This window comes from Haliotis rufescens, unplaced genomic scaffold, assembly GCF_023055435.1.
Source record: "Haliotis rufescens isolate VD_foot unplaced genomic scaffold, xgHalRufe1.0.p SCAF_18, whole genome shotgun sequence".
Classification (NCBI taxonomy): domain Eukaryota; kingdom Metazoa; phylum Mollusca; class Gastropoda; order Lepetellida; family Haliotidae; genus Haliotis; species Haliotis rufescens.
The window spans coordinates 28,578,735-28,595,079 of record NW_025963868.1 but is presented as its reverse complement, the minus strand read 5'-3'; the positions used below and the strand labels follow the sequence as shown (position 1 = coordinate 28,595,079).

Sequence of the window (16,345 nt, the reverse complement as noted above, 5' to 3'; positions counted from 1 at the left end):
TTACCATCCGATCCATTAAGAAGCCAAGGTTGCTGAGGAACAATTCTGACCCGGGATTCCACGTCAAGAAAATATGTAGAATTGACCATTCACATTCACATTCACATTTATTGATATATTAACCTCATACATCTTTCTTCCACAGCACATCCCCTGGCCATTGCCCGGATCCGTTCAAGGCCAGCATATGTTCGTTCACCGGGTGTACGGGTACCATGTTGTGTTTGGTGAGGAAGTCAATGATATGCCTAGCCTCCGGTTTGTTGATGTGTGTGTTCCATTCCATCAATAGATACCTGACATCCACCTTGGCGAAGAATGTCTCCGCACCCAGAAGAGCTTCATCCTCGTGGCCTTCAATGTCCATCTTCATGGCAACCTTGCGGAGCTGAAACACCTCCAGTAGATCACCAAGCAGCAACGACTGTGCTGTCTCCCGGCTCTCTGACATGACAGGCTTTACGTACGTGCCACCGACGTTGTTGGCGTAGCTCCCAAATTCGACCTTGACCCTTGTGTTGGAGACGGCGTTATGTACGATGTAGACGTGTGAGTAATTGCCGTCACGGATGGAGTGACACAGCTTCTTCACGTTCTTCAGAAGCGGTTCGACTAGTACAGCCTTTCTCCCCATTCTAGCTATCGTTAGGCCGTACACGCCGATATTTCCGCCGATGTCGACCAATACAAGTTCGTCATCTTGTTTGAAGTAGTTGTAGAACTTGGTCACCAAGTCGCCTTCCCACACTTGCCCCTTTATAATTGTTGCCGACACCCATATATCCTCCGACATGGGGTGAACGTAGATTGGCGTATCTCCAGCCGGCGAGTGTAAAACTGTCTTCACGAAACTAGTATCCCCCTTGCACGCGCTATCGTCACGTGACCATGACGTATTTGATCTTGAAATAACAGTTGCACCGATCAGTGACGTCTCCCGGAGAATGTGTTTGTCTTGTACGAGTCTGCTTGAGTCGTAGGCGCTATCTCGATTTGAAACACTTACATGACCTTGGTTTGATACACTTCCGTGACCTTGACCTCCTTTGCTCGTGATACTTTGTGCTTGGTTATGAGGCATGACGTCATCAACGTCTTTATAGTAGTGAAGAGTAATGCGCATGACCGCTAACAAAATGGCCACAACTAACAGAGACGTCCACAGGCGTTTCCGTCTGTAACCCAACATTTGGCACGACGCGAGTTCAAAGGATTACCTCTGACTGAATTATTGATCAAAACAGCCTCAATGTTGCCATATTAAAATATGAGGAAGTTATCTAACAACACTCAATAGATATGGCTGATCCAAGATTAGACACTCTTCAAATGGCGACGACGTGCATATTGCTTCTGCTGTGTTCACATACACCAAGTGTCAACATTCCTATGTCAAATAAACAGGTGGCCGTCACCACGACAACCATGTGATCAGTTTGAAGAACAATACTCCAGAATTCTTTAACAGCGACGATCAATGCTCGTCACCAGTCTCGAATCAAACGAAAATCTTTGTCCTCAGTGCTGTTCTGTGTCCTTTCAATGGCCGTCAAATCCACATTGTAGATAAGAGATTTCAGTAGGATGTCGACGACAAAACATGTATTGCTCCACCCTGAATCTAAACAACACGCAATGGTAACACAGAGTCGCTCGGCTGTTGGTGTTGAGTTACCAAGACGGATCAGAAAGCCATGTCACGTGACCACATCCGGGCAATATCGACTGAGAACACGGGCCATTGTTGTTGAAGGGTTTTACCTTGGTAACTAACCAGCATGTGCACGTGATGACTTTATTTTGTGAAAAAAAAACACATGGGTGTAATTACAAGCTCGTATAAACGCTGCAAATGAGCGGCCCAGGTGTAATAGAAGTTTCAGAAATTAGGTGTAGCGTTGCTTGTCAAGCCCATGTTTACGAAGGTTCGCGAACCACCCTTCAGACACATGCGGCTGACCCGTGAACATCCGAGGAAGAATAGGTTTTCAGCAACACATGCACATGCTTGCCGTAAGAGGCGACTTTGCTTGTCGTAAGAGTCGACTAACTGGATCGGGTGGTCAGACTCGTTGACTTGGTTGATGCATGTCATCGATCCCAACTGCGTGGATCGATGCACATGATGTCAATCACTGCATTGTCTGGTCCAGATTCGATTATGTACAGACCGCTGTCAAATAGCTGGAATATTGCTGAATGCGGCGTTAAACCACAAATAAACAAACAAACAAACACACAAACAAACACATGGGAATAACCCTTGGTTCAGAACATTATATTCATGTACCACCCTCACGGAAATCGTTAATCTATACACAACATACAAGAAAACGTTTGATGCGCTGCATCAACACGACGGCAAACTCTTTGTTCATCAGATTAAATTAACATATGAATAATTACCTAAACTATTTAGTCAACACTGGCATGTTTAAAACAATATGAACAATTTTGCTCAGTGTTCGAAATAGACATCGGCATGTAGGTCCTAGGCCGACAGATTTGATCTTGGGCTGAAAGTTTTAAATTTCAGAAGGCACTTACGTCCTTCAGTTTATTTTAAACTGTAAACATGGTTGTGAATCATAACACTGAGATTGCTTGGTGAAACAGGGTCAAGATTCAGAGTACTCCGCTCGCTAACTCTTTCAACAGCGCGGGCATGTGTACAGCCACACCGTAGCCACGTCAAAATAATATATAGTTTCATGAACAGTAGGATTTGACCTCTTCTAATGGTGTATGATATGTAGTGGTCAGGCTCGCTGACTTGGTTGATGCATGTCATCGTATCCCAGCTGTGTGGATCGATGATCATGTTGTCAAGCACTGGATTGTCTGGTCCAGACGTGATTATGTACAGACCGCCGTCACATAGCTGGAATATTGTTGAGTGTGGCGTTAAACAACAAACACCGGAGGGTTTGTTCATTACAACAGGCTCTACAGCCAAAGACCCAGTTCGTATGTAGATTGTTGGCATTGTGATAACATTTTCCATGTTATCTAAAGGAGGACTTGATCTGTTAGACACTAATTTATTAGATTTATAGGACTTATCTGACATGCAACATACATTAAGAGTTTTATCGGCGGGTCATGTTGGCATCAGTGTCACGCGTGGTGTGCGGCAGAGGTCCTTGTTGTGTATAGAGCCTTCGTTATTGAAGACAAATCTCATGTTGTGTGTAGAGCCTTCGTTTTTGAAGGGGGCACGGGTGGCCCAGTCGTCTAAGGCGACGCGATTCGCTGTGCAGAGTTGTTTCCCTTGGGCATGCCAGAAACCTATGATTGTGGGTTCGATTATGTTTCTAGGTTTGTCAGCACCATATCCGTGCTCGCGGGTTTCACTGATATGTTTATTTGTGTGTTTGTTTCACGCCACACTCAGCAATATTCCAAGACAATCCTGTAAATAATTTTGCCAACCCAGTGATTGATACTATGAGCACGCTATCAACCATATCATCGATCCTTACCATCCGATCCATTAAGAAGCCTGGGTTGCAGAGGAACAATTGTGACCCGGAATTCCACGTCCAGAAAATATGTAGAATGGACCATTCACATTTATTGATATATTAACCTCATACATCTTTCTTCCACAGCACATCGCCTGGCCATTGCCCGGATCCGTTCAAGGCCAGCATATGTTCGTTCACCGGGTGTACGGGTACCATGTTGTGTTTGGTGAGGAAGTCAATGATATGCCTAGCCTCTGGTTTGTTGATGTGTGTGTTCCATTCCAACAATAGATACCTGACATCCACCTTGGCGAAGAATGTCTCCGCACCCAGAAGAGCTTCATCCTCGTGGCCTTCAATGTCCATCTTCATGGCAACCTTGCGGAGCTGAAACACCTCCAGGAGATCACCAAGCAACAAAGACTGTGCTGTCTCCCGGCTCTCTGACGTAACAGGCTTTACGTACGTGCCACCGACGTTGTTGGCGTAGCTCCCAAATTCGACCTTGACCCTTGTGTTGGAGACGGCGTTATGTACGATGTAGACATGTGAGTAATTGCCGTCACGGATAGAGTGACACAGCTTCTTCACGTTCTTCAGAAGCGGTTCGACAAGTACAGCCTTTCTCCCCATTCTAGCTATCGTTAGGCCGTACACGCCGATGTTTCCGCCGATGTCGACCAATACAAGTTCATCGTCTTGTTTGAAGTATTTGTAGAACTTGGTCACCAAGTCGCCTTCCCACACTTGCCCCTTTATAATTGTTGCCGACACCCATATATCCTCCGACATGGGGTGAACGTAGATTGGCGTATCTCCAGCCGGCGAGTGTAAAACTGTCTTCACGAAGCTAGTATCCCCATTGCACGCGCCATCGTCACGTGACCATGACGTATTTGATCTTGAAATAACAGTTGCACCGATCAGTGACGTCTCCCGGAGAATGTGTTTGTCTTGTACGAGTCTGCTTGAGTCGTAGGCGCTATCTCGATTTGAAACACTTACATGACCTTGGTTTGTAACACTTCCGTGACCTTGACCTCCTTTGCTCGTGAAACTTTGTGCTTGGTTATGAGGCATGACGTCATCAACGTCTTTATAGTAGTGAAGAGTAATGCGCATGACCGCTAACAAAATGGCCACAACTAACAGAGACGTCCACAGGCGTTTCCGTCTGCAACCCAACATTTGGCACGACGCGAGTTCAAAGGATTACCTCTGACTGAATTATTGATCAAAACAGCCTCAATGTTGCCATATTTAAAAATGAGGAAGTTATCTAACAACACTCAATAGATATGGCTGATCCAAGATTTAGACACTCTTCAAATGGCGACGACGTGCATATTGATGTTGCTGTGTTCACATACACCAAGTGGCAACATTCCTATGTCAAATAAACAGGTGGCCGTCACCACGACAACCATGTGATCAATTTGAAGAACAATACTCCAGAATCCTTTACCGGCGACGATCAATGCTCGTCACCAGTCTCGAATCAAAGGAAAAACTTTGTCCTCAGTGCTGTTCAGTGTCCTTTCAATGGCCGCCAAACCCACAGTGTAGAAAAGAGATTTCAGTAGGCTGTCGACGACAAAACATGTATTGCTTCTCTCTGAATCTAAACAACACGCAATGGTAACACAGAGTCGCTCGGCTGTTGGTGTTGAGTTACCAAGACGGATCAGAAAGACATGTCACGTGACCACATCCGGGCAATATCGACTGAGAACACGGGCCATTGTTGTTGAAGGGTTTTACCTTGGTAACTAACCAGCATGTGCGCGTGATGACTTTATTTTGTGAAAAAAAAACACATGGGTGTAATTACAAGCTCGTATAAACGCTGCAAATGAGCGGCCCAGGTGTAATAGAAGTTTCAGAAACTAGGTGTAGCGTTGCTTGTCAAGCCAATGTTTACGACAGTTCGAGAACTTCCCTTCAGACACATGCGGCTGACCCGTGAACATCCGAGGTAGAATAGGTTTTCAGCAACACATGCACATGCTTGCCGTGAGAGGCGACTATGCTTGTCGTAAGAGTCGACTAACAGGATCGGGTGGTCAGGCTCGTTGACTTGGTTGATGCATGTCATCGATCCCAACTGCGTGGATCGATGCACATGATGTCAATCACTGGATTGTCTGGTCCAGACTCAATTCTGTACAGACCGCCGTCAAATAGCTGGAATATTGCTGAATGCGGCGTTAAACCACAAATAAACAAACAAACACACAAACAAACACATGGGAATAACCCTTGGTTCAGAACATTATATTCATGTACCACCCTCAGGGAAATCGTTAATCTATACACAACATACAAGAAAACGTTTGATGCGCTGCATCAACACGACGGCAAACTCTTTGTTCATCAGATTAAATTAACATTTGAATAATTACCTAAAATATTTAGTCAACACTGGCATGTGTAAAACAATATGAACAATTTTGCTCAGTGTTCGAAATAGACATCGGCATGTAGGTCCGAGGCCGACAGATTTGATCTTGGGCTGATAGTTTTAAATTTCAGAAGGCACTTACGTCCTTCAGTTTATTTTAAACTGTAAACATGGTATGTGAATCATAACACTGAGATTGCTTGGTGAAACAGGGTCAAGATTCAAAGTACTCCGCTCGCTAACTCTTTCAACAGCGCGGGCCTGTGTACAGCCACACCGTAGCCACGTCAAAATAATATATAGTTTCATGAACAGTAGGATTTGACCTCTTCTAATGGTGTATGATATGTAGTGGTCAGGCTCGCTGACTTGGTTGATGCATGTCATCGTATCCCAGCTGTGTGGATCGATGATCATGTTGTCAAGCACTGGATTGTCTGGTCCAGACGTGATTATGTACAGACCGCCGTCACATAGCTGGAATATTGTTGAGTGTGGCGTTAAACAACAAACACCGGAGGGTTTGTTCATTACAACAGGCTCTACAGCCAAAGACCCAGTTCGTATGTAGATTGTTGGCATTGTGATAACATTTTCCATGTTATCTAAAGGAGGACTTGATCTGTTAGACACTAATTTATTAGATTTATAGGACTTATCTGACATGCAACATACATTAAGAGTTTTATCGGCGGGTCATGTTGGCATCAGTGTCACGCGTGGTGTGCGGCAGAGGTCCTTGTTGTGTATAGAGCCTTCGTTATTGAAGACAAATCTCATGTTGTGTGTAGAGCCTTCGTTTTTGAAGGGGGCACGGGTGGCCCAGTCGTCTAAGGCGACGCGATTCGCTGTGCAGAGTTGTTTCCCTTGGGCATGCCAGAAACCTATGATTGTGGGTTCGATTATGTTTCTAGGTTTGTCAGCACCATACCCGTGCTCGCGGGTTTCACTGATATGTTTATTTGTGTGTTTGTTTCACGCCACACTCAGCAATATTCCAAGACAATCCTGTAAATAATTTTGCCAACCCAGTGATTGATACTATGAGCACGCTATCAACCATATCATCGATCCTTACCATCCGATCCATTAAGAAGCCTGGGTTGCAGAGGAACAATTGTGACCCGGAATTCCACGTCCAGAAAATATGTAGAATGGACCATTCACATTTATTGATATATTAACCTCATACATCTTTCTTCCACAGCACATCGCCTGGCCATTGCCCGGATCCGTTCAAGGCCAGCATATGTTCGTTCACCGGGTGTACGGGTACCATGTTGTGTTTGGTGAGGAAGTCAATGATATGCCTAGCCTCTGGTTTGTTGATGTGTGTGTTCCATTCCAACAATAGATACCTGACATCCACCTTGGCGAAGAATGTCTCCGCACCCAGAAGAGCTTCATCCTCGTGGCCTTCAATGTCCATCTTCATGGCAACCTTGCGGAGCTGAAACACCTCCAGTAGATCACCAAGCAACAAAGACTGTGCTGTCTCCCGGCTCTCTGACGTAACAGGCTTTACGTACGTGCCACCGACGTTGTTGGCGTAGCTCCCAAATTCGACCTTGACCCTTGTGTTGGAGACGGCGTTATGTACGATGTAGACATGTGAGTAATTGCCGTCACGGATAGAGTGACACAGCTTCTTCACGTTCTTCAGAAGCGGTTCCACTAGTACAGCCTTTCTCCCCATTCTAGCTATCGTTAGGCCGTACACGCCGATGTTTCCGCCGATGTCGACCAATACAAGTTCGTCATCTTGTTTGAAGTAGTTGTAGAACTTGGTCACCAAGTCGCCTTCCCACACTTGCCCCTTTATAATTGTTGCCGACACCCATATATCCTCCGATATGGGGTGAACGTAGATTGGCGTATCTCCAGCCGGCGAGTGTAAAACTGTCTTCACGAAACTAGTATCCCCATTGCACGCGCCATCGTCACGTGACCATGACGTATTTGATCTTGAAATAACAGTTGCACCGATCAATGACGTCTCTCGGAGAAAGTATTTGTCTTGTACGAGTCTGCTTGAGTCGTACGCGCCATCTCGATTTAAAACACTTACATGACCTTGGTTTGAAACACTTTCGTGACCTTGACCTCCTTTGCTCGTGAAACTTTGTGCTTGGTTATGAGGCATGACGTCATCAACGTCTTTAAAGGAGTGAAGAGAACAGCGCATGACCGCTAACAAAATGGCCACAACTAACAGAGACGTCCACAGGCGTTTTCGTCTGCAACCCAACATTTGGCACGATGCGAGTTCAAAGGATTACCTCTGACAGAATTATTGATCAAAACAGCCTCAATGTTGCCATATTATAATATTAGTAAGTTATCTAACAACACTCAACAGATATGGCTGATCCAAGATTAGACACTCTTCAAATGGCGACGACGTGCATATTGATGTTGCTGTGTTCACATACACCAAGTGTCAACATTCCTATGTCAAATAAACAGGCGGCCGTCACCACGACAACCATGTAATCAATTTGAAGAACAATACTCCAGAATTCTTTAACAGCGACGATCAATGCTCGTCACCAGTCTCGAATCAAACGAAAAACTTTGTCCTCAGTGCTGTTCAGTGTCCTTTCAATGGCCGCCAAACCCACAGTGTAGAAAGTAGATTTCAGTAGGATGTCGACGACAAAACATGTATTACTCCTCTCTGAATTGAAACAACACCCAAAGGTAACACAGACTCGCTCGGCTGTTGGTGTTGAGTTACCAGGACGGATCAGATAGACCTGTCCTTTCAATGGCCGCCAAACCAACAGTGTAGAAAAGAGATTTCAATCGGCTGTCCGTTGACAAAACGTGTAATACTCCACCCTCTATTCAGAGAACACACAAAGGTAACACTGAGGCACTCGGCTGACTCGGCCTGATAGACCTGTCACGTGAGCACATCCGGGCAATATCGACATTTCTACAACGCGGGCCATTGCCCTTATTTTGTGAACAAATCGGTATTATTACAAGCTCGTATTACCAAAACGCTGTACTTGAGCGGCCCAGAGGTGTACTGAGGTTTCAAACCTAGGTGTGGCGTTCCGTGTCAAGCCCATGTTTGGTCGCGAATTTGCCTTCTGACACATGGGGCTTACCCTTGGTTTTGAATCTGATATACATGTACCACCCTCACGGAAATCGTTAATCTATACATAGCATGCACGAAAACGTTTGATGCGCTGCTTCAACACGACGTCAAACCCTTTGTCCACCAGTTTAAATTCATATTTGAATAATTACACTGGCATGTGTAAAACAATATGAACAATTTTGCTCAGTGTTCGAAATAGACATCGGCATGTAGGTCCGTGGCCGACAGATTTGATCTTGGGCTGATAGTTTTAAATTTCAGAAGTCCCTTACGGCCTACAGTTCATTTTTAGCTGTAGACATGGTATGTGAATAATAACACTGAGCCTGCTTGGTGAAACAGGGTCAAGGTTTAAAGTTCTCCGCCTACTAAATTTTTCAACAGCGCGGGTCTGTGTACGGGCCACACCGTAGCCACGTCAAAAATTATTTATAGTTTCATGAACAGTAGGATTTGACCTTTCCAATGGTGTATGGCAGGTAGTAGCAAAGATGTTTTACAGAATGATAATTTCATTGATAAATGTAGACTTCATCCATCACCACAGAGTCTCTGGGAACTCGGTGTGATAGCTGTAAAGTTTCTGGTTGACTGCTCTGTAATTCATAATAGAAGAGCATGTCTCCCTGCTTCAGTTAAAATGTTTAGGCCCGCAGTCTTTTCGCTGGGCCTACAGTGGGCTCGCTAGTGCACATACATGGTCTATCAAACAACGTCACATAGCAGAGTTGTAACAAATAACAGTCATCAGTGTAAAAAATGGGGCGTCAAACCAGGTCACTACAGGTTACACACAACCAAATGTTTTCCCATAGACTTCTATAGTAACGTTTTATTTATTTTTTAAATAACTAAGCATTCAACAGCTATTACCTGTACGTGTGTGCACAGTTTGGCCTTAGAGCAGCAATAAAAACATAATAAATGACTAGCTTAGCCAGCTCCTTTTCCGAGTACAGGAAGCTAAACACACCACCCCGAGTTTCGCACCAAATGTCACCTACTTGAAAAAAGCTGTGGTCACATTCAGCATAAGTCATCATGTTGAAAAAGACAGTACTAAATATAGAAAAAACATGGTCAGTTTTAATAACTGGATGGATGTACATTTGAAAGACATAAAAATCTTACAGAATATCCTCCAATCACAGCCTGCAGATATCTCTCGATCTGCACTGAAGGCTCCCTACGAAAACCGGACTGTCCAAACTGGTTCTGATTTGGTGTAGTAGAACCTATAGCGAGTCTCAGCACGTCTTGTTAAAGAGTTCAAACAAAATTAATGCTGAGCTGAATGGACCGGTAAAGGCGAGTCTATTATTTTGAGGATGAGTTATTCATAACCCCACCAGGGGCTCATTCTAAAATGTTGATGGAGACTTCACCCGTCACCCCTAGCATTGTTGACCCTTCTAATCCTCTGTTTTCAAAAACCAATGCAAAGATACTCGGAAAGATGGTACATGAGTTTGGAGATTGCGTTTTGGAATCTTTTGTGGAACATAGACCCAAACTTTATTCCCTTTCTTATGATGGAAAAGAGAAACAGACAGCCAAGGGAGTGAGCAAAACAGTGATAAAGAAACAATTGAGGCAACAGAGCCTGTTTATGTGGTCAAAAACAAGTAAGACAAAACATGAAACAAATTCATAGTCAAAACCATCAGCTGAAAACTGTTGGGATAAACAAAATCAGTTTAAGCCCTTATGATGATAAACGTTGGGTATTGGAAGATAAGATCCATACATCAGCTCATGGACACTATAAAACCCAGTCTCATTCTGCCTGATCTAGAAACCATTCTATACCTATCATTGACTATATACTTGTGTATGTGTATATTTTCCTATGATCTTGTCTTGTATCCTGACACAATTTTATTGCAAGTGTATACTAGAGTGTTGCAAATATGTACATAGGTGAAAATACTTCAATATCTTGTCATGGACTACATATCCTTGATAAATGTATTGGACATGACTTGTTTGTGTGTAATTCTTTGTTAATGAGCTTAGCTGAGTGAGTGAATTGTTACTTAATGCAGCATGAGTAACTTTGCACCTATTCGGGGTGAAGTAATACCATCCTTTATTACCCACGTGTGTCGTACAAGGATGATCTCGTTTTATTAGTTTTGATTGGATAACCGTGACCTCTGTCACACTGGGACTACTTTTTTCATTCATAAAAAATCGCGAGACGTCATTATTTTTACAACTACAAGGCAGAACTGAAGCAATCTCATGACAGCGAGATATATTAACAAACACTTTATTAAACCAAACAAGATAGTCACACGCATTAAATTCGGTTTGCATCCTATATAAGTTAAACATTGAGCTTCTACATCCATTATATAATCGAGCTATATCCATTTACGATGTACGACTAGATCTAACGTTCAATAGATCGAGGGTCCCAATGAGCGAGACGCACCCGACCCCATCGCAACTTCCAATTTGATTTAACGTAAAAGGATAAGCGTGGTGAAATGAAGTCAGGTTAAACTATCTGGACAGATATTTAGACTTACTTGGGATAATCTGGTTGTGCCATCAGTGTCCCCTTCGAAGTGTATTTTGTGTCATTGTTTCATTGTTGAGTGTGGCGTTAAACAACAAACACCAGACGGTTTGTTCATTACAACAGGCTATACAGTCAGAGGCCAAGTTCGTATGTAGACTGTTGACATTGTGATAACATTTTCCATGTTATCTATAGGAGGACTCGATGTGTTAGACACTAATATATTAGATTTATCGGACTCTGCCATGCAACATACATTAAGAGTTTTATCGGCGGGTCATTTTGAGCTCAGTGTCAAGCGCGGTATGCGGCCGAGGTCCTTGTTGTGTATAGAGCCTTCGTTATCGAAGACAAATCTCATGTTGTGTGTAGAGCCTTCGTTATTGAAGGGGGCACGGGAGGCCCAGTCGTCTAAGGCGACGCGATTCGCTGTGCAGAGTTGTTTCCCTTGGGCATGCCAGAAACCTATGATTGTGGGTTCGATTATCTTTCTAGGTTTGTCAGCACCATACCCGTGCTCGCGGGTTTTACTGATATGTTTATTTGTGTGTTTGTTTTACGCCACACTCAGCAATATTCCAAGACCGCGACCTGTAAATAATTTTGCCAACCCAGTGATTGATACTATGAGCACGCTATCAACCATGTCATCGATCCTTACCATCCGATCCATTAAGAAGCCTAGGTTGCTGAGGAACAATTCTGACCCGGAATTCCACGTCCAGAAAATATGTAGAATGGACCATTCACATTTGTTGATATATTAACCTCATACATCTTTCTTCCACAGCACATCCCATGGCCATTGCCCGGATCCGTTCAAGGCCAGCATATGTTCGTTCACCGGGTGTACGGGTACCATGTTGTGTTTGGTGAGGAAGTCAATGATATGCCTAGCCTCCGGTTTGTTGATGTGTGTGTTCCATTCCATCAATAGATACCTGACATCCACCTTGGCGAAGAACGTCTCCGCACCCAGAAGAGCTTCATCCTCGTGGCCTTCAATGTCCATCTTCATGGCAACCTTGCGGAGCTGAAACACCTCCAGTAGATCACCAAGCAACAAAGACTGTGCTGTCTCCCGGCTCTCTGACGTAACAGGCTTTACGTACGTGCCACCGACGTTGTTGGCGTAGCTCCCAAATTCGACCTTGACCCTTGTGTTGGAGACGGCGTTATGTACGATGTAGACGTGTGAGTAATTGCCGTCATGGATAGAGTTACACAGCTTCTTCACGTTCTTCAGAAGCGGTTCGACTAGTACAGCCTGTCTCCCCATTCTAGCTATCGTAAGGCCGTACACGCCGATGTTTCCGCCGATGTCGACCAATACAAGTTCGTCATCTTGTTTGAAGTAGTTGTAGAACTTGGTCACCAAGTCGCCTTCCCACACTTGCCCCTTTATAATTGTTGCCGACACCCATATATCCTCCGACATGGGGTGAACGTAGATTGGTGTATCTCCAGCCGGCGAGTGTAAAACTGTCTTCACGAAACTAGTATCCCCATTGCACGCGCCATCGTCACGTGACCATGACGTATTTGATCTTGAAATAACAGTTGCACCGATCAGTGACGTCTCCCGGAGAATGTGTTTGTCTTGTACGAGACTGCTTGGGTCGTAGGCGCTATCTCGATTTGAAACACTTACATGACCTTGGTTTGATACACTTTCGTGACCTTGACCTCCTTTGCTCGTGAAACTTTGTGCTTGGTTATGAGGCATGACGTCATCAACGTCTTTATAGTAGTGAAGAGTAATGCGCATGACCGCTAACAAAATGGCCACAACTAACAGAGACGTCCACAGGCGTTTCCGTCTGCAACCCAACATTTGGCACGACGCGAGTTCAAAGGATTACCTCTGACTGAATTATTGATCAAAACAGCCTCAATGTTGCCATATTAGAATATTAGTAAGTTATCTAACAACACTCAACAGATATGGCTGATCCAAGATTAGACACTCTTCAAATGGCGACGACGTGCATATTGATGTTGCTGTGTTCACATACACCAAGTGTCAACATTCCTATGTAAAATAAACAGGCGGCCGTCACCACGACAACCATGTAATCAATTTGAAGAACAATACTCCTGAATTCTTTAACAGTGACGATCAATGCTCGTCACCAGTCTCGAATCAAACGAAAAACTTTGTCCTCAGTGCTGTTCAGTGTCCTTTCAATGGCCGCCAAACCCACAGTGTAGAAAGTAGATTTCAGTAGGATGTCGACGACAAAACATGTATTGCTTCTCTCTGAATCTAAACAACACGCAATGGTAACACAGAGTCGCTCGGCTGTTGGTGTTGAGTTACCAAGACGGATCAGATAGACCTGTCCTTTCAGTGGCCGCCCAACCAACAGTGTAGAAAAGAAATTTCAATCGGCTGTCCTTTGACAAAACGTGTAATACTCCACCCTCTATTCAAAGAACACACAAAGGTAACACTGAGCTACTCGGCTGACTCGGCCAGATAGACCTGTCACGTGAGCACATCCGGGCAATATCGACATTTCTACACGCGGGCCATTGTTATTTTGTGAACACATCGGTATTATTGTAGCAGTTTAGTGAAGGTCTTTTTATAGCGAACAAACACATGCTACGGGGTTGAGGTCTTTATTGCGATGCGTCGAGTGTGATAAGGATCTATATATCATACACCCTGAAACACATAATAACACAATAAATACTAAGTAAAACATTATCATTAATGCTAGATACACAGCATAGGCTTATTACAAGTAATTAGTTACATATATTAGTCATCCATTAAACACAAGATAGACTGAACCTTAAACGATTATACTAGAACATATACAGTATGTACATGATCAACAATACCGACATTCAAGGGAGATAACTCCTTGACTTTCATTTGACTATAATATATACACAATATATATACATAATATAAATGCATAACGCTTACACATTCTGCATAAACATATACAATACTTTAAGACAGAAATTAATGATATGATATTACATTAAATGTGGTCATCACAATTAGATTACATTGTAAGTCTTAGACAAATATAAATAACACAATGCATACCCTGTGGGTGATACAAGGGTGTGGATCCCAACTGCCTATATAGCAACACCATAGATTATCTGAATAAACAATACATAGACTAAAACACTATTTAACATTTAATATATTGAACAAAGTAATACACACATTTTCTTTACAATGATTTGCATTGTATCACATCTGAATCTCTACATTACAAAGCTTATTAAAACACTCTTGAGGTAAAACACTTTCACACATATTTCATTGAAGTGATAGAATACATTTTAGTGATAAAGTATGGATGTTTAGCTTATCCTATGCAGATTTAAATATTTAGACATAAATCAACATTTATGTTAGATTACATACATTTAGTTTACTTCATATAACACTTTGAACATACTGTATTATTTAAATACAACACAAGATATAGATTATAACTATTTAACTCACCTGATTTAATATTCTCTCTTTACACTTTGCTGGTCTGAGCAGTTCTGTCAGTTTATGTGCTGAGAGAGTATGCAGTGTAATCAAAGCATGCAGTTTAACAATAGGTGTTAGCTTGGCCAATCAGCAAATGAAGCTTCTGGCCATGGGGCAGTTAGTAGGTAAGACAGGTCAGATACACTTTGTTATAGCTGACTGAAACGGACAACTAGTTATATATGATAAATATACGTAAAAACCTAAAATGAAATTAAAACAAATATATACAAAAACTACATCGGCCACATTATTACAAGCTTGCATTGCCAAAACGCTGCACTTGAGCGGTGTACAGAGGTTTCAAACCTAGGTGTCGCGTTCCGTGTCAAGCCCATGTTTGGTCGCGAACTTCCCTTCTGACACATGGGGCTTACCCTTGGTTTTGAATCTGATATACATGTACCACCCTCAGGGAAATCGTTAATCTATACATAACATGCACGAAAACATTTGATGCATTGCTTCAACACAACGTCAAACCCTTTGTTCACCAGTTTAAATTCATATTTGAATAATTACCCAAAATATTTAGTCAACACTGGCATGTTTAAAGCAATATGATTTCATACTTCTAGCTATCGTTAGGCCGTACACGCCGATGTTTCCGCCGATGTCGACCAATACAAGTTCGTCATCTTGTTTGAAGTAGTTGTAGAACTTGGGCACCAAGTCGCCTTCCCACACTTGCCCCTTTATAATTGTTCCCGACACCCATATATCCTCCGACATGGGGTGAACGTAGATTGTTGTATCTCCAGCCGGCGAGTGTAAAACTGTCTTCACGAAACTAGTATCCCCATTGCACGCGCCATCGTCACGTGACCATGACGTATTTGATCTTGAAATAACAGTTGCACCGATCAGTGACGTCTCCCGGAGAATGTGTTTGTCTTGTACGAGACTGCTTGGGTCGTAGGCGCTATCTCGATTTGAAACACTTACATGACCTTGGTTTGATACACTTCCGTGACCTTGACCTCCTTTGCTCGTGAAACTTTGTGCTTGGTTATGAGGCATGACGTCATCAACGTCTTTATAGTAGTGAAGAGTAATGCGCATGACCGCTAACAAAATGGCCACAACTAACGGGGCGTCCACATGCGTTTCCGTCTGCAACCCAACATTTGGCACGACGCGAGTTCAAAGGATTACCTCTGACTGAATTATTGATCAAAACAGCCTCAATGTACAGAGGTTTCAAACCTAGGTGTGGCGTTCCGTGTCAAGCCCATGTTTGGTCGCGAACTTCCCTTCTGACACATGGGGCTTACCCTTGGTTTTGAATCTGATATACATGTACCACCCTCAGGGAAATCGTTAATCT

At 43.3% G+C, this 16,345-nt stretch overlaps 2 protein-coding genes and 1 long non-coding RNA gene across 3 annotated transcripts; all 3 read right to left on the bottom strand.

The window, feature by feature from the left end:
* Positions 1-121: 121 nt before the first annotated feature.
* Positions 122-16,102, bottom strand: LOC124148911. Its single transcript, XM_048398550.1, has 2 exons — positions 15,591-16,102; positions 122-633 (listed from the first exon to the last, which is right to left on the bottom strand). The coding sequence occupies exons 1-2, from the start codon at positions 16,078-16,080 to the stop codon at positions 125-127; spliced, it is 999 nt and encodes a 332-aa protein (XP_048254507.1). The 5' UTR covers positions 16,081-16,102; the 3' UTR covers positions 122-124.
* On the bottom strand, positions 12,054-14,030 carry LOC124148912. The gene has a single exon (XM_046520170.2). It carries the CDS (start codon positions 13,339-13,341, stop codon positions 12,277-12,279), a length of 1,065 nt encoding a protein of 354 aa, XP_046376126.2. The 5' UTR covers positions 13,342-14,030; the 3' UTR covers positions 12,054-12,276.
* Positions 14,117-15,274, bottom strand: LOC125381556. Its single transcript, XR_007221898.1, has 2 exons — positions 14,572-15,274; positions 14,117-14,178 (listed from the first exon to the last, which is right to left on the bottom strand). It is a non-coding gene; the product is annotated as an uncharacterized LOC125381556 (long non-coding RNA).
* Positions 16,103-16,345: the final 243 nt, after the last annotated feature.